This window comes from Ambystoma mexicanum, chromosome 8 (assembly GCF_040938575.1).
Source record: "Ambystoma mexicanum isolate Mex_15411 chromosome 8, UKY_AmexF1_1, whole genome shotgun sequence".
NCBI classification, from domain to species: Eukaryota; Metazoa; Chordata; class Amphibia; order Caudata; family Ambystomatidae; genus Ambystoma; species Ambystoma mexicanum.
This window is the reverse complement of record NC_090929.1, coordinates 399,237,390-399,265,133: the sequence shown is the minus strand read 5'-3', so window position 1 is coordinate 399,265,133 and position 27,744 is coordinate 399,237,390. Positions and strand designations below refer to the sequence as shown.

The 27,744-nt window shown below is 49.4% G+C and overlaps 1 protein-coding gene across 5 annotated transcripts in view; it reads right to left on the bottom strand.

Annotated features, from left to right (window-relative positions):
- CDK5RAP2 (CDK5 regulatory subunit associated protein 2) overlaps positions 1-27,744 on the bottom strand; it is a 2,172,192-nt gene that overhangs the window by 63,213 nt on the left and 2,081,235 nt on the right. For all 5 annotated transcript variants that reach the window (XM_069609888.1, XM_069609889.1, XM_069609892.1 and 2 more), the window contains one exon: positions 8,909-8,955. In XM_069609888.1, coding sequence (XP_069465989.1) covers positions 8,909-8,955 — 47 coding nt within the window. The remainder of the gene's footprint in view (positions 1-8,908; positions 8,956-27,744) is intronic.

Genomic DNA, 27,744 nt, shown 5'->3' with positions numbered 1-27,744 from the left:
TCTGCGGATTCCCACGGGTGTCCTCTTTCCGGAAATGCATGGGGTTCCCTGTTTTCCTTGGTGGCTTGGACACCCGAGGCCCATATCTGTATGATGTGAGAGTGTGACATTTCCGGTGTGAAAACAGACTTGGGGTTACTTGTGTTTTAGGCTTTCCCCTTGGCGGCCAGGTAGGTGCACCCACACATGTGAGGTACCGTTTTCATCGGGACACCTGTGGGAACGCGTGACGGTAGGCCATGTGTTGTTGGGGGCATGTTTCGATGGGTGCGTCGAGCGAAATGTGCGGAAAAAGCGTTTTTTTCCCCACATTTCGGACTTTGCAGGGGTGTCTGGGTAATAAATTCTGGGGCAATTTGGGCATATCATACCTCTGCGGATTCCCACGGGTGTCCTCTTTTCGGAAATGCATGGGGTTCCCTGTTTTCCTCGGTGGCTTGGACACCCGAGGCCCATATCTGTACATTGTGCCGGTCGGCAGAATGTCTGAGTTTTCCCTCTGAAAACAGACTTGGGGTTACTTGTGTTTTAGGCTTTCCCCTTGGCGGCCAGGTAGGTGCACCCAGACATGTGAGGTACCGTTTTCATCGGGACACCTGTGGGAACGCGGGACGGTAGGCCATGTGTTGTTGGAGGCGTGTTTCGATGGGTGAGTCGAGCGAAATGTGAGGAAAATGCGTATTTTTTCCCACATTTCGGACTTTGCGGGGGTGTCTGGGTAATAAATTCTGGGGCGATTTGGGCATATCATACCTCTGCGGATTCCCACGGGTGTCCTCTTTCCGGAAATGCATGGGGTTCCCTGTTTTCCTTGGTGGCTTGGACACCCGAGGCCCATATCTGTATGATGTGAGAGTGTGACATTTCCGGTGTGAAAACAGACTTGGGATTACTTGTGTTTTAGGCTTTCCCCTTGGCGGCCAGGTAGGTGCACCCACACATGTGAGGTACCGTTTTCATCGGGACACCTGTGGGAACGCGTGACGGTAGGCCATGTGTTGTTGGGGGCGTGTTTCGATGGGTGCGTCGAGCGAAATGTGCGGAAAAAGCGTTTTTTTCCCCACATTTCGGACTTTGCAGGGGTGTCTGGGTAATAAATTCTGGGGCAATTTGGGCATATCATACCTCTGCGGATTCCCACGGGTGTCCTCTTTTCGGAAATGCATGGGGTTCCCTGTTTTCCTCGGTGGCTTGGACACCCGAGGCCCATATCTGTACATTGTGCCGGTCGGCAGAATGTCTGAGTTTTCCCTCTGAAAACAGACTTGGGGTTACTTGTGTTTTAGGCTTTCCCCTTGGCGGCCAGGTAGGTGCACCCACACATGTGAGGTACCGTTTTCATCGGGACACCTGTGGGAACGCGGGACGGTAGGCCATGTGTTGTTGGGGGCGTGTTTCGATGGGTGAGTCGAGCGAAATGTGAGGAAAATGCGTATTTTTTCCCACATTTCGGACTTTGCGGGGGTGTCTGGGTAATAAATTCTGGGGCGATTTGGGCATATCATACCTCTGCGGATTCCCACGGGTGTCCTCTTTCCGGAAATGCATGGGGTTCCCTGTTTTCCTTGGTGGCTTGGACACCCGAGGCCCATATCTGTATGATGTGAGAGTGTGACATTTCCGGTGTGAAAACAGACTTGGGGTTACTTGTGTTTTAGGCTTTCCCCTTGGCGGCCAGGTAGGTGCACCCACACATGTGAGGTACCGTTTTCATCGGGACACCTGTGGGAACGCGTGACGGTAGGCCATGTGTTGTGGGGGGCGTGTTTCGATGGGTGCGTCGAGCGAAATGTGCGGAAAAAGCGTTTTTTTCCCCACATTTCGGACTTTGCAGGGGTGTCTGGGTAATAAATTCTGGGGCAATTTGGGCATATCATACCTCTGCGGATTCCCACGGGTGTCCTCTTTTCGGAAATGCATGGGGTTCCCTGTTTTCCTCGGTGGCTTGGACACCCGAGGCCCATATCTGTACCTTGTGCCGGTCGGCAGAATGTCTGAGTTTTCCCTCTGAAAACAGACTTGGGGTTACTTGTGTTTTAGGCTTTCCCCTTGGCGGCCAGGTAGGTGCACCCACACATGTGAGGTACCGTTTTCATCGGGACACCTGTGGGAACGCGGGACGGTAGGCCATGTGTTGTTGGGGGCGTGTTTCGATGGGTGAGTCGAGCGAAATGTGAGGAAAATGCGTATTTTTTCCCACATTTCGGACTTTGCGGGGGTGTCTGGGTAATAAATTCTGGGGCGATTTGGGCATATCATACCTCTGCGGATTCCCACGGGTGTCCTCTTTCCGGAAATGCATGGGGTTCCCTGTTTTCCTTGGTGGCTTGGACACCCGAGGCCCATATCTGTATGATGTGAGAGTGTGACATTTCCGGTGTGAAAACAGACTTGGGGTTACTTGTGTTTTAGGCTTTCCCCTTGGCGGCCAGGTAGGTGCACCCACACATGTGAGGTACCGTTTTCATCGGGACACCTGTGGGAACGCGTGACGGTAGGCCATGTGTTGTGGGGGGCGTGTTTCGATGGGTGCGTCGAGCGAATTGTGCGGAAAAAGCGTTTTTTTTCCCCACATTTCGGACTTTGCAGGGGTGTCTGGGTAATAAATTCTGGGGCAATTTGGGCATATCATACCTCTGCGGATTCCCACGGGTGTCCTCTTTTCGGAAATGCATGGGGTTCCCTGTTTTCCTCGGTGGCTTGGACACCTGAGGCCCATATCTGTACCTTGTGCCGGTCGGCAGAATGTCTGAGTTTTCCCTCTGAAAACAGACTTGGGGTTACTTGTGTTTTAGGCTTTCCCCTTGGCGGCCAGGTAGGTGCACCCACACATGTGAGGTACCGTTTTCATCGGGACACCTGTGGGAACGCGGGACGGTAGGCCATGTGTTGTTGGGGGCGTGTTTCGATGGGTGAGTCGAGCGAAATGTGAGGAAAATGCGTATTTTTTCCCACATTTCGGACTTTGCGGGGGTGTCTGGGTAATAAATTCTGGGGCGATTTGGGCATATCATACCTCTGCGGATTCCCACGGGTGTCCTCTTTCCGGAAATGCATGGGGTTCCCTGTTTTCCTTGGTGGCTTGGACACCCGAGGCCCATATCTGTATGATGTGAGAGTGTGACATTTCCGGTGTGAAAACAGACTTGGGGTTACTTGTGTTTTAGGCTTTCCCCTTGGCGGCCAGGTAGGTGCACCCACACATGTGAGGTACCGTTTTCATCGGGACACCTGTGGGAACGCGTGACGGTAGGCCATGTGTTGTGGGGGGCGTGTTTCGATGGGTGCGTCGAGCGAAATGTGCGGAAAAAGCGTTTTTTTCCCCACATTTCGGACTTTGCAGGGGTGTCTGGGTAATAAATTCTGGGGCAATTTGGGCATATCATACCTCTGCGGATTCCCACGGGTGTCCTCTTTTCGGAAATGCATGGGGTTCCCTGTTTTCCTCGGTGGCTTGGACACCCGAGGCCCATATCTGTACCTTGTGCCGGTCGGCAGAATGTCTGAGTTTTCCCTCTGAAAACAGACTTGGGGTTACTTGTGTTTTAGGCTTTCCCCTTGGCGGCCAGGTAGGTGCACCCACACATGTGAGGTACCGTTTTCATCGGGACACCTGTGGGAACGCGGGACGGTAGGCCATGTGTTGTTGGGGGCGTGTTTCGATGGGTGAGTCGAGCGAAATGTGAGGAAAATGCGTATTTTTTCCCACATTTCGGACTTTGCGGGGGTGTCTGGGTAATAAATTCTGGGGCGATTTGGGCATATCATACCTCTGCGGATTCCCACGGGTGTCCTCTTTCCGGAAATGCATGGGGTTCCCTGTTTTCCTTGGTGGCTTGGACACCCGAGGCCCATATCTGTATGATGTGAGAGTGTGACATTTCCGGTGTGAAAACAGACTTGGGGTTACTTGTGTTTTAGGCTTTCCCCTTGGCGGCCAGGTAGGTGCACCCACACATGTGAGGTACCGTTTTCATCGGGACACCTGTGGGAACGCGGGACGGTAGGCCATGTGTTGTTGGGGGCGTGTTTCGATGGGTGCGTCGAGCGAAATGTACGGAAAAAGCGTTTTTTTCCCCACATTTCCGACTTTGCAGGGGTGTCTGGGTAATAAATTCTGGGGCAATTTGGGCATATCATACCTCTGCGGATTCCCACGGGTGTCCTCTTTTCGGAAATGCATGGGGTTCCCTGTTTTCCTCGGTGGCTTGGACACCCGAGGCCCATATCTGTATGATGGGAGAGTGTGACATTTCCGGTGTGAAAACAGACTTGGGGTTACTTGTGTTTTGGGCTTTCCCCTTGGCGGCCAGGTAGGTGCACCCACACATGTGAGGTACCGTTTTCATCGGGACACCTGTGGGAACGCGGGACGGTAGGCCATGTGTTGTGTTTGTGTGGTTTTCATAACGTTTTGACCCATTTGCTGGAGCCCTTTGTCTCACAACCCTTTCTTTTCCCAAATGTGACCTACATTTAGTCGCTGCTTTAGCCACCATACACTTTTGTAACCTGCACAAGTCACCTACCCTTGAAAAGGTCTGCCTGTGCTCTTTCAAAAAATGTATGGCTGCCGTTCCTCACCACATTGGTTTTCCCAATTTACACATGCTAAGTGCGTCTGGTCAGACCGTGAGCGTAAAACTCCTGTGTACCATGGCTCAGTGTTTGGCTTGTGGTATTGCTTGTTTTGTACAAACACTACAAAAATGGTATGCTCTCCTAACTGCAAGAGTCGGGGGAATGTAGCGGAGCATTGCTTTTCTCAAAATTCATAGAAGCCATTGCCGTACCAAGCCAACCATGTCCAACACATACCTTTTTTTTCAGTCATTTTCCCGCTTTTCCCCCATTCGATGGCAGTTTCCCCTACCTAGTTGTTGCCTGACCTATACAAATCACCCCTTCCTAAACTTGGAATTTTGTCTACTTTTCAGAAATATATGCCTTTCTGTCCTCCAATTTGGCTTTCCTGCCCTTTTCTTCCATTCCGTCCATGCATGTCCAATTGGCAAAAATGGCAAAAATCGCCTACCTCTCACAAAACGGTTGATATCCCCATCAAAATATTTTTTTTCCATTTCCACTCAACCTGTTCCTGAAAGCCAACACATTGGGGAACTCAGCACAGCAAACCATTTGTTCCTAGCTCTTACAAGGAAAACACCACTGGCTTCTTTGTGCATCATTTTATTGGCATTTTTTGAAAAAACCCAAAATTTTCGCACATTTTCCTTATTTTCTCTCACCCCCCTACAGCAACCTGGGATTCCTGGGTGGCGTTACGACCGCCTACATGTGGGAAGAAAAGGAGCCAAATTTGGCCGAGATATCTCATGTAACAAAAAAGTTACAAGCCATTGAATGGCCACATACCAAAATCACCAAAAAAGGCTCTGGCACTGGGGAGAAATACCCATGGCACTTAAAGGGTTAAAGACAATCATGCAATTCCATTCCTAAAAACATAAGTTGTTACATAATTCATGGTTAGTGTATCTAAATCGCAAAGTGTCAACTACATATCATTTTGTTGAGGAATGCATCAAATTGACAAGTGAGCATGTTTGAAAATGTACATGATCACAAGGCCAACTGCTTTTGATGGCAAACCTAGTTCAATGACCTGCTGGTTGTGTATATCTGCGCAACTGGTACTCAACCTATAAGCTAATCCATATTCCTCAACATTCTATCTCTTCACCCTGTTGCTTTATACCAGCTACGCTGAAAGTGAGATGCCTCAAAACTACAATACTCCACCTAGTTTGCCAGCTCTCTGGCTGCTACACCATCCATTCTGCTTAGTTTCTTTCCTCTTACATAATGAACACACAAAGCTAACTAGATGTTTAAGCACAGTAGAGATCAATAGTTCCATCCAGTCTATACATCTATAGATCTACTGCAATACTACTGCAATACTCCCTTATGTCCTCATTTTACTCAATCTCTCTACTGCCTTTGACACAGTCAACCATGTCATCCTGCTTGATTGTCTCTGTGATAACCTGGGTATCACCAATCAGGCCCTGGCCTGGTTGACCTTGTTCCTCTTTGATCGACCCTCCCAGGTCCAGCTTGGGTCCTCCCTTTCCTCTATATCACTCTCTACCTGTGGTGTTCCCCAGGGGTCTAACCTCTCTCCCCGATTGTTCAACCAATACCTGGCACCTCTCGCCCACCGCATTACTGCTCTCTGCTCCAACTTTAAGTGCTATGCGGATGACATTCAGCTCATTTTCAGGCTCCCCTCTGTCACCTATTCTCCTTCTCTCATCTCCGACTGGCTGTCTGCTATCCAGGAGTGGTGTGCCGCCAACGATCTCTGCCTTCATGCCAGTAAATGGAGATTCTCCTCATCAGCACACCTGGACCCTCCTTTCCTCTCACTCTCTGGCCGGCCTACCTTGGCCCTCTTCCTGCTCCCACCTGTGAGACTAAGAACCTTGGTGTCATGTTCGACTTCACACTTTCCTTTTCTCCTCACATCTCGGACGTCTCTTAGAAGTCAAACTACCAACTGCACCTCCTTCCCCCAGAAGCTCACTGTCTCTAGAGCTCTGGTTCTCTCTAGGCTGGACTACTGCAACAGCCTCTTTCTAAATCTGCCTGCTTCTACTCTCTGCCCTCTGCAACTCATCCAGAACAGGACTGCAAGACTTGTCCGTGGCCTCAAGCCCAGGGATTGTATCTCTCTAGCACTGAAATCTCTGCATTGGCTCCCAGCGGCTGCAAGGATTAAGTACAAGACCCTCTACATTGTCCACAAGGCCTTCTGGGGTCTGGTCCTCAATACCTCCAACTCTCTCTTTGTAAATACCTTCCTACTCGAGCTCTTTGCTCCTCCACCTCCAACTCGGACTCCCTCAGAGCCAGTCGCTTCTCCAAGCAACAAGTTGGTGGTAGATCTCTTTCTTTGCCTGGGGCCTCCCTCTGGAACAGCCAGTCTACCTCTCTGAAACTTGAGGAGAACCATTTTCGGTTCCGGAAGCACCTCAAGACCTTCCCATTTGCTTCTGCCTTCTGTCTTCCTCTCCCGTGATGGTTTCCTGTCTGATACTGCACTGGTCACCAGGCTACCCTATGATTTCGGGCCCAGGTCCCTTGCCCACCCAGCTGCACACCTGCACTGCCTCCCGGCAACCATTGCACTTGGGTCTGTATCTGTAACCCTACAGTCCCCCTACCTGCACTTTTGGACACCTGCTGTCTGCACTTACCCTTGCACCTGCTGGCCGCACTTCTTGGTATTGTTTTGATCCCATGTATAGCACTGCCCTCTCCCCTTTCTCTTCCCCCCCCTCCCTTGCACTTACGCGATCTCAATGTCATTTGGCCTAGTTAGATCGTTGTCTCTGTCGTCCCCCTGAGTCCCCTTCCTTGCCTCGTTGCGCCTTGAAACACTTGTGTATAAGCACGTTACAAATGCCATATCATATCATATACACTGTAGTTAGCCTCCAGAGCTGGCTTTGCACTACAATTAGGATGGCATTATATATTAGCACCTACTGGAGAGAGCTGGCAAAACTGTTTTCAGGGCCTTTTTATCACATATCTAATTTGTGTCCAATAATTCAGCTCACCTTTTACATTTTACAGACGCTCATCCACGGCTCTCAAAGTCTACTTGCCCTCTTGCATAGTCGAGTGGATTTTATCAAGGGCTAGTACCATTTCAAGAGGATGTTTGAAACCTTTATGTAATATTTACTTTGTTTGAGGTAAATGTCAAATAAAAGTTTCACTGTGCATGGCTGGTCTATGGGTGACAGCAGTGTGCCAAACAAAAGTGGGATTGAGTAACATGCACCATTTTACAGAAAGCACATTTAATTGTTTTGATATTTGTTGCCATGATTCGAGAGCAAATAACATTTGGTCACATTAAAAATATGAGTACAAATTGCTAATCAAATGGGTTGGTTTGCTAATCAAGGACATTTTAATGAGCTAACTCTGCTTATCTGTTTTGGAAAAATAATTATGCCTTGCAATGTCTCATCCAATGAAGCCATGACATCTCCCCACAGGCCGTCTTCCCCCCATGTGATCCTCCTTCATATAGCCATCCCCAGAGTCAGGATCAGGTAGTGGCTGCCGTCCCCTGGCCACATGGAAGGAGGTTACCGCCGGGGAATCAGTAATGACTCCATTGGATCGTCACACCCCTCGGTCATTGTCAGTGGGGGTTGCCCAAAAAAGTGGACATGCTACAATTTCTGCATTACTTAAATGTAGATGTATGCTGCCTCAAGGACATCAGGACAATGAGTTGGTAAATGGAATGGATGTACTAGCTAGAAAGAAAAGAGGGCTTGGGGGGAGGAAAGAAAACCAAAGGGCAATTTCACAAATAAATGAAGTGTGCCCGTCTGGATTACAGGAAGCACATGCGCTGCAAATCCAGTCTCTCAGAGAAGAGAAAACAACCTGGTGGGAAGCCAAGTGGTTGGGTAATGGATTGAGGCCCTAGAGAGCAGGCCAGGGACACAAATGCACTTACAGCTTAAATGAAGCTTTGAGGAATTCCATATGTGCCTTCACCAAATAAAGACATGGAAGGCATAGAAAGGATCTAAAATTACATCCCTCATCTGAGTTTTTACGTTGCTCTCTCTCCTGGCTCAGGACCATCATTTAAGATGAAGGCCTGGACAAGTCAGAATGAAGGGGAAATATGTTTTGCAACAGAGGTGCAAGTGGTTAATTCCCAGATAAAAGGGGATGTCATTGTGTTCAATTTGTAATAAAAGCAATCACAATATTGACTGATCGTATAATGAGAGAACACTTTGTTTTAGGAAATTAAACTTTTCGGTAGAGTACTTTTAGCAGACATGCTGTTTAAGCATGAGGTAGAGCACATTATGCATTTCTCTGTATTTTATACTTATTAACATACCTCTAGATTTCCTCTTGCTTTTTTTAAGACACCATGAGTCAATGCCACTGAAAAGAAAAAGGAAAAAAAAAATACTGTAAAAGGCTTCTCACAACACATTTTTTCTATTTCACGCTCTCACCAACAAAATATCTCAATTTGAGTCTTTGGATAGATTCTTGTATCACAAGACTGCAGTATTTATATTATTTAGGCAGAGATCATTCTATTTTGAATTCCTCAGTTTGGACATCTGACTTTGCTTCCTACTTTAAATCTAAAACAGACAACTTGTTAGACTTTCTCTTACCTCTCTTTCGTCTTTTTGCTGCTTCACCCCTTTCTGAGACTTCTCTTCGCCTCCTGTTCCAATATGCAAACCCTAATGCTGCTTGCCTTGATCCTTGCCTCCTGATCTCACCTCTTCAGTGTATCCTCCTTTTCTTCCTTATTTGACCTTCATATTTAATTACATGGTAATTTTAGTTTCCCCATTCAGCATGCTACTGTTCTGCCAATTCTTAAAATTCCCACACAAGATTATTACCTTCCTTCAAAATATAATAATTTTCTCTTCTTCCTTTCCTTTCAAAACTTCTCAAGCATGCTGTCCATTCTCAACTATCCCACTACTTTGACACTAATTTTCTCTGGCTTCCATCTTGCCTACTCCATCAAAATTGTTCTTTTATACGTCACTAATGTTCTCACTTCTACCCATCACGATAAGTACTCCTATTCTCGTGTACTTGCCAGTAGCTTTTGCGATGGTAAATCATTCTATTCTCTGCTCCTCCCTCTAGGCATTTCTGGCTCTATTCACTCCTGGTTTCCTCCTCTGTTTCTAGTTGCTCCAACTCTTTGTCTCTTGGGAAGGTGACTGTTCTAGTACTCTTGCCTATGTTTTGATGCTTCAAATATTAGTTATTTGTCCCTTAACCCATGCTCAATATACTGTTTCTCGCTCTTGAATTCTTCTCTGTTTTGGTTTAAACTGTCATTTTTATGGTGATGAATCTCAAATCCTTGTTTCTTTTCCTTACTTCACTGATCAACTTCGCACTTTAGGCTCTGACTGTCTTTCTGCTTTTACGTCTTAGATGCACATTCACTTGCTTCACCTCATTTCATCCAAGACTGAAATCGTTTTTTCATTGCACTGAGCTTTCCCCTTGTGATTGTTGCCACCTTCTCTTTTCTACTTTCCTCCGGATTGTGTGTCTATCCCTTTTTCTGCTCACAATCCAAGTGTCACCTTTGATCATTCCCTTTCCTTTATCTCTCACCTCACTTTCTGATTTATAACCTCTGCAAAATTGGTCATTTTTTTTTACTTTTTCTGCTACTCTTATTCTCACACTGATCTTTTCCTGTGTGGACTACTTAGCTTTAGCATGCCAGACTAACCAGGTTACTCACCGTAGTGACCACCTTGATCATAGTCCATGGTCTCCTTTCCTCCATACTTATGGGACATTCGTCTGTCCTGTGGGACGGGACCGGAGCACTTTGTAAAAGCTTCCAAAATGTTGCAAACATTTTAGTCCTTCCTCTCTTTATACGCGGGGCCCAGCACGCAGCAGTAGCCCCGCCCATCTCGGCTCCGCCGCACGCATCGCCCATCAGTCCTTTTCTATCGCCAGGTTAGAGACCTTTAAGCAATAACAGAGGAACCTTATTAGAGGGGACCGAGGGCGGGCGTATGGAGGAAAGGGGACTATGGACTAGGAGTAAGGTGGTCACTACGGTGAGTAACTTGGTTACACTCCTACATCCCGTCCCCTTTCCTCAATACCTATGGGAGATTCCCAAGCACTCCTTACAGGAAAATGGGTGGATGGAAAATCCCTTACTGAAAAAGGTTCTTCAGCACAGCCTGACCAAACTGAGCATCAGACCTGGAGCTCAGGTCTAGACAATAATGTTTACAAAAAGCCGATGGGGAGGCCCAAGAAGCCGCCTTTGCGATGGTCTCCCAGGGGACATATTTCTGAAAGGCAACTGCGCCTGAATACCTTAAGGAGGCTGCAATCCTTGGACAGTGTAAGACTCCGTAATACAGGCAGCGATCCATCTGGAGATGGTCGCCTTAGAGGCCTGCTTACCTTGTGGATTACCAAAGGTCACCAGCAGTTGAGAAGAGCTCCTAAATTCGGAAGTTCTGTGGAGATAGAACTTAAGAGCCCTTCTAACATCCAAGCAGTGCAGAACCCTTTCCGCTTCTGAAGCAGGGTCCGGGAAAAAGACCGGCAGGGAGATTGATTGATTTAGATGGAAATCAGAGACCACATTCGGCAGGAAAGAAGGGTTTGTCTGTAGGACCACCTTATCCTTGTGAAAAACCAAGAAGGGATGCTCCACCGACAAAGCCTGGAGCTCACTCACACGCCTTTCTGAGGTAACGGCAACCAAAAAGGACACCTTCCACGACAGGCGCTTGAGGTCCACCGTGGCCATTGGTTCGAAAGGTTTATGGCACAACGCCATAAGGACCACATTTAGATCCCATGATAGGTGCGGACTACGAATCAGGGGAAAAAGGCGCGTCAAGCCTGCAAAATGTCTCTTAACCACTGGATTAGACAGAAAGCAAGAGGATTGGTCCGTAGATAGGTAGGCAGATACCGCAGAAAGTTCTGCATGACAGAATGTGAATTCCCGACTCTGCTAGGTGGGATACAAAAGACAGTACTGTGTCAATCGTAGCCGCCCTTGGGTCCAGTTGTTTGTGTAGACACCAATGACAGAACCTGAGCCATTTGCTTCTGTACTGGGACCTAGTCGAGGGTTTCCTAGCTGCCTGAATAATACGCATGTTATCCGCAGACAGGCTAAGATGTTCTAAAGACCTGAACTCAGGCACCATGCCACCAAGCTGAGCGATTGTGGGGAGGGGTGCCACAGCTGTTGCTCCCCTGGTGAAGAAGATCAGGGCTCACCGGTAACCTGATCGGCGGATACACCGACAGGTGCTTAAGTTCTGAGAACCAAAACCTGGCCAGCCACCACGGGGCTATGAGGAGAAGGGCACAGTTCACCATGTTCTTCAGCTTGCAAATCGACCGATGAACCAGAGGCAGAGACGGGAAAGCATAAGCCCTCATGTTGTGCCATGGAATCTCGAGAGCATCCCCCAGAGAGGAGGCTCCCAGCCCATTTCAGGAGGCATACAGAGGACGTTTCTTGTTTGCCGCTGTCGCAAAGAGGTCCACTTCCGGAGTGCCCCAACGTAGGAAAATCCATGAGAGGATCTTCGCCTTCAATTCTCACTCGTAGCTGACCATCGTCTGCAGACTGAGGGCATCTACCGTGACATTCAGCTGGCCCGGAATGTGTACTGCAACTAGCCAGACAGCATGACGAACCGCCCACTACCAAATCTGGATGGACAGGTCCACGAGAGGGGGCGACTTGGTGCCCCCTTGCTTTTTGATGTAATACATTGACACCACATTGTCTGTGCGGATACGGACCACTTTGTTGGCAATGATCGGTCTGAACGCCTTGAGCGCTAGGAAGATCGCCAGAAGCTCGAGATGATTTATGTGGAGGAGCTTGTCCTGAGGCGACCAAAGATCCGAGACCTGAAGAAGATCGAACGTCGCACCCCACCCTAGAAGGGAGGAGTCCGTTGTGACAGTGACCATAGGGGCTGGGCCCTGAAAACCCGCCCCCACCGACAGGTTGCTGAGAGACAACCACCACTCCAGGTCCGCTCTCATGGAAGCCGGAATTATTATCAACTTGGTGTCCGGATCCACAGCCTGATGCCAAGAACTCCAAAGAGCCATCTGAGTCCGCCTCATCTTGAGACGAGCAAGAGGAAGAGCCAATACGCACGAGGCCATGACGCCCAGAAGCCTCAGGAACCACCAGGCCGACATGCTCTCCGACTACGCAAATATCTGACACGTGGCCAACAGATCTGCCATTCTGTCCCCGGTCAGGTACACTTTGCAGTCGATTGTGTTCCAGCGAAAACCCAGGAAAATCAAGTCCTGAGAGACCGTCATGGAAGATTTCCGCCAGTTGACCGACATCCCGAGGTGGAACAGGAGCTGGAGGAGGGACTGAAGATTGCAGGCGGCTTTCAACGGGCAAGGGCTGCGTAAAAGCCAGTCGTCCAAATACGGATACACATGGATACCCTGCAGACGAAGATAGGCCGCGATCACCGACATCATCTTCGTGAAGACACGCCGCGCGGAGCTGAGGCCAAAAGGAAGAACTCGAAACTGGAAGTGCTCCTCTCGCACAGAGAAACAGAGATATCTCCTGTGTGGATTCCAGATCAGAATATGCATGTACGCATCCTGAAGGTCCACCACGCTGAGCAAATCGCCCATCTGCAAGGAGGACCGTATCTGGCCGGGCGTGATCATCTTGATTTTCTCTTGGGGTAGGAAAAGATTGAACTTGGAAAGGTCTAGGATGGTGCGTAGGCCAGCCTGGTTGGGTTTGGGCACCGTAAACAGTCGGTAGTAGAAGCCCTCCCCTCGTTCCCCAAGGGGAACAGGTTCCACAGCTCTAAGGTCCAGCAGTTTCTGAACCTCGGCTTTTAGGGAGGACGACCCTGACTGCAAGAAAGGAGGGTTGAAGGGTGGGGTAGAGGGTAAGGGTAAGCGGAAGCCCGCCCGAGCGACTGAAAAGACCCACCTGTCCTTGGTGATGGTCTGCCACGCCTCCCAATGAAACGCAATGCGTGCTCCCATCGTTGTCTCGTGCGAGCTCGGAGAACCCTCATTGGCAGGCTTTTCAGTGGTGTTACCACCTGAACCTGAGGAGGAGGCTGAGGAGCGGGAGAAAAACCGAGTATGTTGCTGCCTCCGGCGGTTATTACCCAAAGGGGTATCCACTCTGCGGGATTTCCAATCTAGAAACCCTCTGAAGCCAGAGGAGGGCTGGCTTCACGACAACGGTCTCTGGGTTCTAAAAGGAGTTTTAACCAGGACGGACAAGGACTTAGCTGTCTGGGTGCTATCCTTCGTTTGGGTCAGCTCCACATCCGTTGTGGAATGGAAAAGCTCCTTACCGTCAAACGGCAGGTCCAACACCATGTCCTGCACCTCCTTTGAGAACTTGGTGGCATGCAACCACGCCTGTCGAGAGGTATGAACTCCCACCATAAGGCCCCGAGCCGAAGTGTCGACATGATGAGCCGCGGCCTCCAGCAGATCCTGGGCCAAGACCCTGGCATCGGACAATCCCACCTTAAAGTCTTCCAGCTTCTCGACTGGAATGAACTCCTCGAACTCCGCACGACCTTGCCACATCTTCATATTCGCCCCCGCTAACACCAGTTCTGCATTGGCCTGCCGGAACTGCAAGGCCGAATTAGCAAAAATCTTCCTCCCAAGGAAGTCGAGGAGCCTGTCCTGTTTCCCCAGGACCTGAGTAGCCGTCGTAGATGAGGATGCGGCAGGCCTGGACTGTAAAGTGGCCGCAGCCACCACCGTGGAGGAAGGGGGCGGACAAGATGATAAGGCCATCTCTTCCGAAGAATGCAGCCTGTATCGCGTGTCAATTTTTTTATTGACGAAAAGTACAGAGTGTGGCTTTTCCCAGATCCTATGGACCTCGGCCAAAACGTCCTTCTGCAAGAACAGGCCGGTACGCTCCGAAGGAGACAGGGTGAATGCCCCCGAAAGCACACCCTCCTGCGGAGCAGGTGCCTCGGGCACTGGAACATCCAATAGGCACATCATGTCCAGTACCCGGTCATGAAAAGCTCTGATAGATTGGGGCTGGTCTTCGCTGTCCTGATCGCCCTGCGCATCATCCGACAGGTCAGGATCCTGCTGAACCGTGTCAGGCACCGCGTTGTCCACGGGGGACAATGAAGGCAAGGGCGGAAGAGTCGGGGGAGGCACCGTAGCCAAGGGCGGTGCCGGCGGAACCACCGGAGGAGCAGGCGGGCATATCTCCCTCTCCCTAAAAAGACACTTGAAATACTCTTTCATGGGGTCGGTACGCATGAGCGTCTGAAATTTGCTGAAAAAGGCGTCCTCCGGAGACGGTTTTGGAGCTGCCGGAGGAGGCCTCTCATGAGGAGGATAATTCCAGGGACGCAGAGGGGAGGGTTGCCCAACAGGCCCATCCCCCGAAGTGTCCACAAAAATCAAGGGTGCCGAACCCACAGGCAACAACATATTGTGCGGAAGGGGCATCCAAGCGTTCCAGTCGTAAACTGGATGAAACGGATGCGCACAAGGAATCTTATGTTCACCCACCACCCTGGGGGAGCACCGGAGACCCAAAGTGATAGCCACAGCAGGCATAAACACAACGCGGTTGTGTTTGAAAACGCTGCGGTTTTTCTTTCTGAGTTTCTCAGGCTCCTCTGAGCCGGAGGAGCCTGAGAAACTCGGAAAGAAAAACTGCAGCGTTTTCAAACACAACGTTGTATTTATGTTTGCGGTCGCTTCAAAAGACGGTGGAACACACCGCGCTCCAGAATTGAGTGAGACGGGGGCAATACCAGAGCATGTGGATATAATCAGCATCCTCATAGCCACATCTAGGGCACTTAGATGAGGATTCCTTCGAGATGCGATGTAGCCTAGTCGGGGTATAATGGTATCTGTGGAGCAACTTGAATTGAATTAATTTGAAACGGGAGTTGAAGGAGACCCCCTGAATACGTGCGCACATATGGGCCCAGCGATCATCTGTCATTTCCAAACCAAGGTCTATCTCCAGGAGCGTTTTAATTTGGAGAATGCAGGGGATGATCTGGTTTGAAGCAGGGTGTATATCCTAGAGATTTTGCCCCTCATAGGGGAAGGTGAGGACAGTTCAGTGATTGCAGGCTCATCAGGTGGCAGTGCTGGGAAACATGTGTATTTGTGTTTGAGTACTCTACGGAGGGATGAATATTGAAGCCAAACGGAGGGTGCCCGCTTAAGGGGCAGTGGGAGGTCAGACCATTCTATGAAATTACCCTGCTCGAATATGTCACGTAGCAGTTCATAACCCGCCTCAGCCCACGTACGAACAACCGAGAGAGGGACCTGTGGGACCTCCGGGAGAAAATTCCAGATTGGGAGATTACCGTGAAAGGGGTGGACGGTACCCAATATTTGCCATGATTTGGATAGGGCCAAGGGTGTGCACCTCACTGGATCCAGTGAGTCTAATACCCTTGGCATGGGCGTGACCACAAGGGATCGGATGTCGTGGTTACTGACCGATAGCTTTTCCAATCTGACATGGGGAGGGGGGTCTGATACATTAAACCAATGCGCGATATGTTGAAGTTGTGCCGCTAACCAGTACTTGAGAAAATCAGGTGCCCCAAAGCCGCCAACCTCCATTGGGGCGGCAAGGGTCTTGAGCTTAAGGCGGACCGCACCTGAGTGCCAGAGGAAGGTGTTGAGGGTACGTGTCAATGTTTGAAAGAAGTCAGCTCCCGGCCACTGCGGAACATTAGCAAATCTATACAAGAGTTGGGGGAGCACCACCATCTTCAGTACCCCTATCCTACCCGCCAGTGAGATCGGGAGTTTGTTCCAGCCCTGTATTTTTATCAGAAGGTTTGCAAGGTAAGTCTGATAGTTCTCCTCCAAAACCCGTTCGGGGTGACGTGACACCACTATGCCTAGATAAGTAAATTTAGACTGGGCCCATATGAATCCCAAGGTATCAGGGGGAGGAAGTGTGCTGGGAGTGAGCGGGAAAAGGGTTGATTTAGCGCAGTTCACCGTGAGGCCAGAAATACGACCTAAGAGAACAACATCCTCTAGTATTGGGGCCAGGTTAATTTCGGGGGAACGAATGAAGAGGAGAGCATCATCAGCATACAGGGAGACTATATCCGAAAAACCGGCGGTGCGTAGACCCCTATGTGCATGGTTTTGTCGAAGCATGTCAGCAAACGGCTCCATTGCCACAGCGAAGATTAAAGGAGAGAAGGTGCAGCTCTGTCTAGTGCCTCTTGCTATCTGAAAGAGGGGGGAGAAACGGTCCTCAGTGCGGACTCTGGCAACCGGGTTAGAGTAAAGTAGCCTGACCCAGGAAAGAAAGGTGGGGCCAAATTTGCATTTGTCGAGTACTCGCCAGAGATAGCTCCACAAGTCAAAAGCTCTCTGCATATCAAGTGTCGCAGCCACCACGTGTACATCTGGGCTCACCCTACTTATAATGCTGAAAAGGCGTCTCAAATTCAAGGAGGTGGAGCGTCCCGGGATAAACCCCGCCTGGTCTGGGTGGATGATATGTGGCATGAAAGGGATAAGTCGTAAAGCGAGTAATTTTGCATATACCTTGACGTCACAGTTGATTAATGAGAGTGGGCGGTAGAAACCGCACTGAGTGGGGGGTTTGTTGGGTTTTAGTAGGACTGTTATGGTGGCTTCGCGGAGCGAGGGGGGGCACTGACCCACCTCCACCGACTCCTCCCAGAGCGCAATCAGATGAGGAAGTAAGAGTGATTTGAAATGCTTATAGAACTCGACAGGTATACCGTCCGATCCAGGGGATTTGCCTGATGAGAGAGAGTCTATGGCCTCCGAGAACTCCTCAGTAGTGAATGGGCTCTCAAGAGATTCAACGTTCGCGGGGGAGAGGACCGAGAGGGGGAGTTTATCAAGATAGGCGTCAATTTCTGGCGTAGTGGCATTGTCTGAGTGGGCATATAGGGATTGATAAAAGGAGAGGAATTTGGCATTGATATCTCCAGGTGAAGTGGCCAGTGATCCGTCAGGTCTCTCAACTCCGGGAATGGGTGGAGCACCAAACTCACGTCGGAGAAGTCTAGCTAGGAGACGGCTTGGGCGTTCACCCTCACCACATCTCCTCGCTTGCCCAGGATTATCAAGAAACCTCAGCTCACGGTCCGCGAGCGTGCGGAAGGTATCCAACTCCGTGCCAATTAACGCAAAGATTTCTGGGGTTTGGTCTAAAGTATATTGGGCCTCCAACGCGGATAATGTGGCCTCGCTTTCAGCAATCTCCCTACGTATAGTTTTGAGTATACCGTTTTCCTTAGAAAGGGCGATGCCTCTGATGTAGGCCTTAAAAGACTCCCAGAGAGTGGCCTGCGAAGACATGGAGTTAGTATTGATCTCGAAAAACTCCTCGATCGCCGACTCCATCTCCGCGCTGAAGACCGGATCGAGGAGGGAAAGTGGTTTCATTCTCCAGTGTCTGGATCAGCCACGGTCTGGGCCCCAGCACAGGGTGACAGTCACTGGTGAGTGATCAGAGAGGGTCCTAGGGAGAATTGCCAAGCCCGATACGCTCCTTATCAATACAGCTGACACTAGCCACCTATCAATTCGGGAAAAGGAATCGTGAACAGAGGAGTAAAAGGAGTAAGAGCGGGAGTCGGGATAGAGGAGCCTCCATGCGTCAATCAGGGACAAGCTGGGAAGGGAGGAAAGTGCAGTGTATGCTGCTCTGGAGAGTTGACGGGGTTTGGAACCAGATCTATCAAGGTCCACATCAAATATCGTGTTAAAATCACCTCCCCAAAGAATTGGTATCAGCGGGAAGCCATCCAAGAGAGTCATAAGGTGTGTGTAAAAATCGGGGTCGTCGATGTTGGGGCCATAAATATTTAGCAGGACCACTTCCTTATTCTGTAGGGTACCATGGAGTAGCACGTATCTACCCTGGGGATCAATTGACATTGTAATGGGGACGAATCTAAGGCTCCTATGAATAAGGGTCATAACCCCACGACTCTGGGTAGAATAAGTGGTAAAGTACCTTTGGGGACCACATGATTTAGCACATTTTTCACAATATTCAGTGCATGCGTGCGTTTCCTGAAGGAACAGAATCTTAGTCCCATGTCTCTCGGCCTGGAGCTGTAGTCGTCTCATTTTCTTATAGTTCCCCAGCCCCCGTACATTCCAGCTCATGAGTTTCCTCACTCAACACTCCCGAGGCAGCCATAGAGGAATACGGGTGGATGAAAGTACGCCCCCCCATGAACCGTGCTCCATTCGGTCCGATCCGTGACGCCATCGGGTCCATAGTGTTGTGAACTCTACCCTTCCTGCGAATACCAAGCTTTTTTTAACGTGTAACCCCATTCCCTCCACCCCCTTCCACATCCCTCCCCCAAACAGGCCAAACAACCAAATCCAAAACAATGTCATCAACGCCTGGGGGGCCTGCGAACTGGCCTGGCGGCAATGCTCCGAACCATGAGGCAATTTTAGGATAAACATAATGCCCGACAATGATATCCGTTCCCACCCGGGGGGTGTCCCACGGGAGGGGAGGAGGGGGCAGGCATGGTCAACTGATAATGATCCAATATAACAGGTTTACAAAGAGTAACCTCCCGATCAACTGGATCGGGATGATATATGCGTTCAGCCACAGCTGTCGCTAAGTGTCACAATGACAGCAGGGCAACGGGAAAGGAAGGCAGATCCAAGGGGGGCCCAGTGGCGAGCGAGGGAGCCCAACAAGAGGTTAAACAACCCAGCAGGACACTGTCGGGTGCACGTCGGAGGTGCCCAGAGAGGCCACAACGGTGCATAACCAGTTAATGGGCTATAGCTGTCCAGCAGGGGCCCCCACTGAGAGGTGAACGCTTACAGCGTCAATATCTCAAACAATGTGATGATGAAGAAGGATCAACGTTAAAAGGAATACAATTCAAGAACGGATAACAGTGGGAACGGGGGGCTTCCCTGGGGTACCCGGGCAACCAAGTGAACAGAGAGTGGATGTGACGAGCACCAGGGGTGCGTTGATGAGGGGCAGGCTACACCATCCACCGCCCAACCGCCCGGTCACGTTGTGGTATGTCAGTGAGTTAGTAGCCACAAAACATCATAGGAAAGGAAGACAGCAAAGAGATTAATGCTATATGTCCCAGATGCGACCAGTACGGGACGCACAGCGACTCTCAGCCCGCGACGCCCAGTAGGCGTCGCCACAGGTAATGACAGTATATCACAAGATTATAACAATTGCGGAACAGGACACAGCGGCATTCACTCAACAATTAGTTCATGTTGTGACAAGCCGATGACTCCATGTGTAATCTGATGCAGCAAGGGATGAGAACCCAACGGTGTTCATTGCAAGTACAGTTCAGCCGGGGAAGTGTTCATCTATGAAGTGTTCATCTATGAACCTGGAAGCCTCCTCAGGTAGCGTGAAGAAGTATAATCGATTCGCATGCTCGATTCGCAGTTTAGCGGGGTATAGCATGGCATATTTAACCTGGAGCTCCCACAGCCTCCTCTTCACCGCCAGGAAGGTCTTGCGTTCACGCTGGACCGCCACCGAAAAGTCCGGGTATAGATGGATCCTGGCTGCGCCCAAGAGAAGGTCGCCCTTGATTCTCGCCGCCCTGAGGAGGGCATCACGGTCGCGAAAATTCAGGACTCTGGATATAATAGGGCGCGGAGGGGCGCCAGGTCTGGGGTTTGCTGTGAGTGCACGGTGGGCTCCCTCGATCGCAAACTGTGGGGAGAGTTTTGGGGAGTCCAGGAGCTGAAGTAGCATGCCCTCCACATAGTCCTCCATAGGCTCCTGTATCCCGTCCTCCGGTACCCCGATGATGCAGAGGTTATTGCGCCTCGAGCGAGACTCAAGGTCCTCATTTTTCTTCTCCACCTCAGTAACACGGGTGGATAGCGTGGAGACCTCCGCACGGAGGGAACCTAGGCCGTCCTCGGCGGTGCTCACCCGTGTCTCGATGTCGGCCACACGCCCCTCGGTCCTCTCCATATGCACCTTAATAGAGGGTATCGTGCCATTCATGTCGTCAAGTTTGCTATGAATTGTGGTGAACCCCTCCCGGATGTACTCCATCATCTTCTGGGAATCGGATGGTTCCAGTGTTGGTGGAGTGGAAGGTTCCTGTGTAGATGTCTCCGCCCCAGGGCCCCCGCTGGCTTTGTGAACATATTGATAGAGGATTGCTTTTTGCCAGTTCGCGTCGACATGATGCCGGTAAGGGGATGAACTTAAGGCCAGAAGACCAGACAGGGGAGTGGACAGGGGTCCGAGGGAGGGCTCCCGGATCGTCTCAGGCTCCGTGTGAGTGGAAAGAGAGCCAGAACAACAGGATCGAATATGGCGACTCCCTTCCAGATGGGGGGCCCAGTCACTGCTAGACTGCAGGCCCCGGGACAAGGGGGCCTCCTAGGCCAGTCAATTAGAGTAGAAACCAGTAAGCAGTAGACAGTCCCAAGAAGTTCTGTAGGGGGTCAGGGCCCCCAAGCAGTACCCAGTCGGAGAGGCCGGAGGGGCCAGGGACCTGTGTGTTGAAGTGGTGGGGTAATGCAGGGGTCCACCACTGTACAAGGCAATAAGGTGGTCGGCACTCAGTCCATTAGGCAGAAGTCGCCGTGCGCAGGTGGAGGGGCCCGGAGCCCTGGAGCAGGCGTAGCGGAGGGTCCAGAGTGTGGGTGGCTCGGAAAGGGTAGGCCCCCCGGGCTGTCCCGCCCGAGTTAGATGGACCACCAGCCAGAGCCAGAAGTTGTATAGGGGGAGCTGGCCACCGGACCCCAGGAGGGAGACCTCCCCGTTGGTGTCGAAGGGTGGAGCCGGAGGGTGTCGCGGCCCGGGGAGAGACCACCGAGGGGCGGGTTCCGCGCCGGCACACCCCAGCCTGAGGGTTCCAGGGAAAGGAAAGTGGGATCGCCATGACCAGTCCGACCCACGTGTAGTGCCCGCAACCAGCGACTGGAGGACCCGTGTAGGTCGGGTGGTGCACCACGTATCTGGGGCTCCAAGTGTTACCAAGGTCACCGGGGACCGGGATATGTAGGGCAGGGTCCGCCGTCGTGATGCGGGCATAGACAACTCACCGCCCAGAGCCGGATTGGTGTAAAGAACCCACGTAGTCAGCACGCCGCCCAGGACGGGGCAGCGGAGCGAATCGCTCTGGCATCCAGTCCAGGTCTCAGCTCACAAGGCGAGGGACGAGGCTACGGCGCAGGTCAGGTGTCAGGCGGGAGAAGGCTGCCGCACAGGGCGGGAGGAGCACCCCTCCCCCACAGCAGGCCACGAGCCGCGGGACCCAGGCGCGATCTGCTGGAGCTAAGAGCGGGGCCGAGGAAGCACCCACTCCACGGTTGCACGCAAGGGGCCGCGGCTCCGAAGCAGGAGCGGCTCGGTGGGCGGAACTCCGCCAGTAGACGCCCAGCCTCACCAGCAGTCACAGTCGTGTGACAAATGTTCAAAATGCCGGGGCAAACAGGAGAAATTTGTTGGATAGATGCCTTTAGGAACGGAGCTGAAACTCAGGCGGCCATCTTCTATGAGCGCAACAGTGCCCCCCCTATCTATTTTTTAAATACATTTTTTTACTGGACTATCCCTTTAACTTTACATAGTCATTTAACCACAGATCCAGTACACCCCATCTTACATGGAGTATTGGAAAGGGTTAATTCTTAGCCCTTTGTATCTGTACCTCTTGGAGCATTGTTTCGCTCCCTTAACATTAAGACTTGGCTGGTGGCAGTGGTATCTACCCTAATTTTCCTACCGCGATTATATTACAGAACGTGGTATTGTTTTAGGCTATTTTAGTAGCCTCGAACTTTAAACCCGCTAGCCCAAATACTTTTTATTCCGGCTCCGGTTGGGTTTAATCGCCATTTCGTTTTGTTAACATCCTTCTTGGGTCTTTCTTTGCGCAGCAAACCAGGTTTGCCTGCTTTGTTCGCCGACCTTTGGCGGGTTTATGCCAAGAAGCCCTCCTCTAGGCGCCTGGGTGTCTAGGTGGGCTGAATGTGAGGGAGGGGTGTAGTCACCCCCTGCACAGAGTTTCCTAGGAAACCCAAGTCGCACTTTGCCATAATTGGCTGAGGTGGTTGTCCGGGCTGGACAACCCCCCTGCTGAGTGATTGACAGCCAGGCTGTGTGAATGGGGGATTTTCACATAAAAGGCAGGACTCTCGGGCTGGAAGTCAGAGTCGCCACTGGAACTACAAAGAACCGAAGAGAAGTGGAGAAAAAGACGGCTGCTGCAACTATCCCGTCCTGGTAAAGCCCTGCTGCAGTCCTGAGCAATCTACCCTTCGACGACCAGAGAAGATCCAGTCCGGAGTCTTCTTCCCTTGTGCCTGGTGGGGATAACCAGCTCATCTTCCACAGCCAGAGGATCCTCTTCTTGGTCGAAATCGCTGCACACTGCTGTAGTGGTCTGGATAGCCATCGGAAGAACCTCTCCTGTTTTTAAGGAGCGCACCTGTTATTCACCGTCGCTGCTGCCGGCTTCATCCCTGTGTGGTGCAGACCCCTCCAGACCTGGTCCTTCTTGCCGAAGCTCCAGGAACCGTGGGTCTGCAGGAAACTACCAGGAACAACTGCCGTTGCACCAGCTTCTTCACTGAATAAGGTACTGTGTTCTGCTTGAGGAATTAGGGTGAATACCTTTTCTCCTCTTCTAAGGCTTGCCCTTATCTTCCCTCCTTCTTATAACTTTTGCTTCCTCTATTGACAATATCTAAGAGTTCCTGGCTACGTTGAATCTTGAACTGTCCGACTGTGTGATCCACGACAACAGGAACCCGGTTCAACTTGACACTGGCTCCGGCCTATTGACTCTTGAATTTCTGTCAAACAAGTGGCCTCTGATTCTGTCTGCTTTGACAAAAGTATTGGCTATGATTTTTGCCCCCAACTCTCTCTAGTTAACTCAGGTGCTAAGTGTTGTTTTGCCCCGGTAACATTTCTTGCCGCGGATACGCGTATCTTTAGTAAGACCGAACTGTCATTACTGTCAAAAAAGTGATCGCATATGTATTCCCGGTAACGTCTTTTGTTTCACAACACTGGTCCATTAAAACATAGGGTACTTACCTTGAGTTACACTGTACCAAGTGAAATGGTTGGTTGTAGTGTATTTTACGTGTGGTTTTGAACTGATAGAAGTGCTGTGTTTATAACGAATGTTTTAAAAATAAATGTACTTCTATTTTTTACCTGAAACCTTGAGTCAGTGTTTGCTTGAGTCACAATAATTGTGGTACCTTTGTGTAATCTCTGCTACTGCTCATATACTCTTGAGATAAGCCTGGCTGCTCCGCTACTGCTACCACTTTAACATAGTAGTACAGGCTTGTACCAAAGGTAAACTTGTATTACCACATGTAGTCTTAATTGTGTGTAATGGTCCCTAAGGGCACTGCACAGGATTATGCCTAACACTGGTGTTCACCTGTGAGGATTTGGAAGTAGAGTGATTACACTTAGAGTGCTGCTATTGCTTGGGTTCAACTAACTACGAGGCTAAACACCACTAATTCTATTTAACTGAGAAATCATGTCAAATATGGAAAGCTACACTGAAGAGGGTCTCTTAAACTACACTGCTGAGGTTTTGAGAACTATGTGTAGAGAGAGGAGTCTCTCTGGTAAAGGAAAGAAATCAGAATTGATTGCAAAGTTAATGGGAAAACAAAGTCTGGGGAGTAGGTCAGAAGGGCCTACCCTTCCAGCAAATGTGGATACTGATGTTTCTGATTCTGAGTGTGTTACTTTTAAAGAAGTAGATGAGTCCTTGTTAGGAAACTCTACAACTCCTTTGCCTGCTCAGAAAACACAACCTCTGTCCACAGGGACCCCCACAGGTCCTACACTTACTCCTGAGTGTATTGCACTTGAGAAAATGAGACTTGAATTGGAAGTGAAACGTATTGTTGCACAAACTGCCATGAAAGATCAAGAGTTAAGGCTCAGAGAAATGGAGCTGAATCATGTACTAGAAATGAAGAAATTGTCTGTAGAAAATGCTTCTCTCTCAGAGTCTTCTAGGTCTTCTAGCCCTAAGAGACCCCGTATGCCAAAGGAAATAATTGGTATGTATGAGACTAAACTTGATGTTTTGGATTGGTTAGCAATGTTTGAGTACAATTATGGGATTCAAGGTATCTCACGGAATCAGCTGATTCCTTGGCTTTTCTCTAGGCTTCCCCCTGTTGCAAGTGATGCTGTAATGGAGTTGGGGGAAGAGGATAAACAGGATTATGAATGTGTGAAGCTAGCATTAATAGCTAGATTTGGGAAGACCCCTTCCCAGTATCTTAAGAGGTTTAGCACCCTCAAAAAGCATAATGGTACCCAGCCCTACAGATAAGGTGCGTATCTTGGCTTTATACTCATGTAATTAAAGCCATTACGGAGCATTTAATTTTCTTCTACGTACCGTTTATGCTGTATTTATTTTCATTAAAAAGCATTCTTTCCTCCACTAGATGGCAGTAGAGGACAATAATCTCCATATCTGAGTAGATTACACAACTTCTTTTTATTAAATAACTGAAAGTACAGTGGGGTTAACTAGATTTTTGGGACTTCTAGTTTACCATTCAGGCTTAACATGTTGATGTAAGGATTTACATGTTGCCATGTGGTGTTATTATGCAATTTGTGTTTTTGGAAGTAAACTCTTTAAGACATCATTACTGTAGGCCTTGAAATCCAAACTATTTGTACTGAGTAACGCTTGGAAGGTATGTGGTCAAATTTGCAGAGTGGATTAAAATCCCTGCTTCACTGTTCAGCCAAGGTTTGTGATCCTGGTCCCCTGTCCCCATACTCCACCCTGCCTCCCACCCCATCTGTCCGGCCATCCTACTCACTCCTTTTTGGATGCAACCAGAGGACCACCAGTTTTTTTTTTCCACTTCCACCACTGATGTGATTAGCGGTCATGGGCTGAATTTGCTGTGATGCGTGTTATGTCCGAGATGCAGATTCTTGGCTATCTAGGAGGAAACCTAACGGGCAATCAAGACTGCTCTCCTGGGATGGAAGTAGAAGATGGGGAAGGTACAGACAAGTCTTTAATACTCGAGGAGTTCATGTGAAGTTATATTAAACAAGCAGCAAGGAGTAAACCAAGAGACATACACTTTGTCATGTGCATTATATAAATGGTCACTACTACTATTAATGCTACAGGTCGAACAGTAGAACAGAGGCCATTTAGGCTTTTTTAGTAGTAACTCGTTGGAAATAAATCAATTGTAGTAGCAATTTCTATTTTTGCTAAAAAGGCACAGTGGCAAAAGTATTTGTCCAGGATCACACACTTTAGTGTTGAAGTAGGGCTTTGGGACCAGTCTTCAACTTATGCACTTGCCTGCATTTCTTCCTAACTGTAATTGCCAGAATTATGGTTTTTGGCTTTGTAGACAAACAAACCAGAAAACTATAAATATGCCTACCATAATGCAATTCATTTGCATGCACTTTTTGATTATTTGAAGTGATATTGCTAACTAGTGTCTGGCGATCCACATTAATTTCCTGCAGCAGACAGCAGGAAAGGTAGATAAGCAGTTTGTGACGTTTGCTAAGATTATGTGTGCAGGTTCCTGTAAATAAATCATATGCCAACAATTGCTTACTCACACTCCCACTGCAGGCAATACATCAGTCTCAATCTATAGTAGTTCTTAAGAGTTTCTAGGCTCTAGAATTTTGAAAATGAAGCTGTGTAAGTACCAGGCACTTGTAAGTTATTTTATGGCAGAATGTTTTCCACAAGTGTACTAAAATGGTTAAAGCCAAGCCAGACAACTTTGATCTACAACACTTTTGGGCTACGGGTCTGATTTTACATATGCATTGGGTGTATGTCGAATACGTTTTACTCCCTTGCAAAGGAGAAAACTCATTTTTACTCTCTTGAAATTGCATTTATGCTCTAATTTCAAAAATCATGCGTAAAATACTCCCACCTCAAAATCTTATCTGGAGCACTGATGGTACCCCTTGGGCTACCTGGATGTGTGAATGTTTGAAAAACTTAGATGGTTGGGTTAAGGGTTACAAAGTGAACACTTATGAAGGTTTGAGGAATCTTGTAATGTTGGAGTCTATTTTTGATGTCTGCTCCCCTGAGCTTAGACAGCACTTGGCTGATTCAAAGCAGGTAGATCCTAAGAAGCTAGCTAAGGCTGCTGACTTGTGGGTTGCTAATAGGGCTACTCACAAGGATTCTGGGGCAACTCAGAAAAAGGATGAGGGAAAGCAGCCAAAGAAAGACAACAAAGAGAATTTCAATAATTCCAATCCAAAAGAGGGCCCCAAACATAACCAGGGTAAGCCACAAGGAAAACCGAATCAGCCTAGTGTACCATCTGGTCCCAAACCAGATGGAGGTCAGAACAAGCCCCCATTCCAGAGAGCATTTGGAAAATGCTTTGTTTGTGGGTTAACTGACCATGTGAAAGGGGATCCCAGATGTAAGGGTAAACCTTCAGGGGTCCACACTGTCTCCTTAGCCTTCTCCCAGGTGGATGAAGTACCTATAGCCAGTGGAAACTTTCAGTTACTAGCTGATGAGCCCATGAGAGTCTTAACCAGTGTTTCATTAGTGTCCTTGGGTCTTTGGGAACAACAGAACTTAGATGTCTATAACGCAATCCCAGATAATACTAAATAGTATTACAAAGATAGTGTTCTTGTGAATGGTCAGGAAACCCCTGCCATCAGAGACACTGGAGCCAGCATAACTGTGGTTGATTAATGTTTTTTCAAGGTGGAGGATGTTGCTAAGGCACCCAAACACCTAACCAAGTTAGCTGGAGGCCCTGTGCAAATGGTTCCCCAGTTACCAGCTCTCATCCAGTGTAATGACATGACTGTCAGAATACCTGTAAATGTGCAAAATAACATACCTGGGGGGGTCCTGCTGGGTAATGACCTTAAAACTCTTGGAGTTGTGTCTAGTGCCCCCAGGCCCCCCAGCAGAAGGAAGCAGGAGCTCACAAGGTCTGCAAGAGAGAGGACCTTGAGAGGCTCTCCTGGGGACATGATAGAGGAAACTATCACCCCAAGTCCACAGGACTTACTTACTGCTATTGCAGGACAGAAAGAGACAAAGGGGAAACCCAAGTCTGCCAGCAAGAAACCAGCAAGTACTCCTG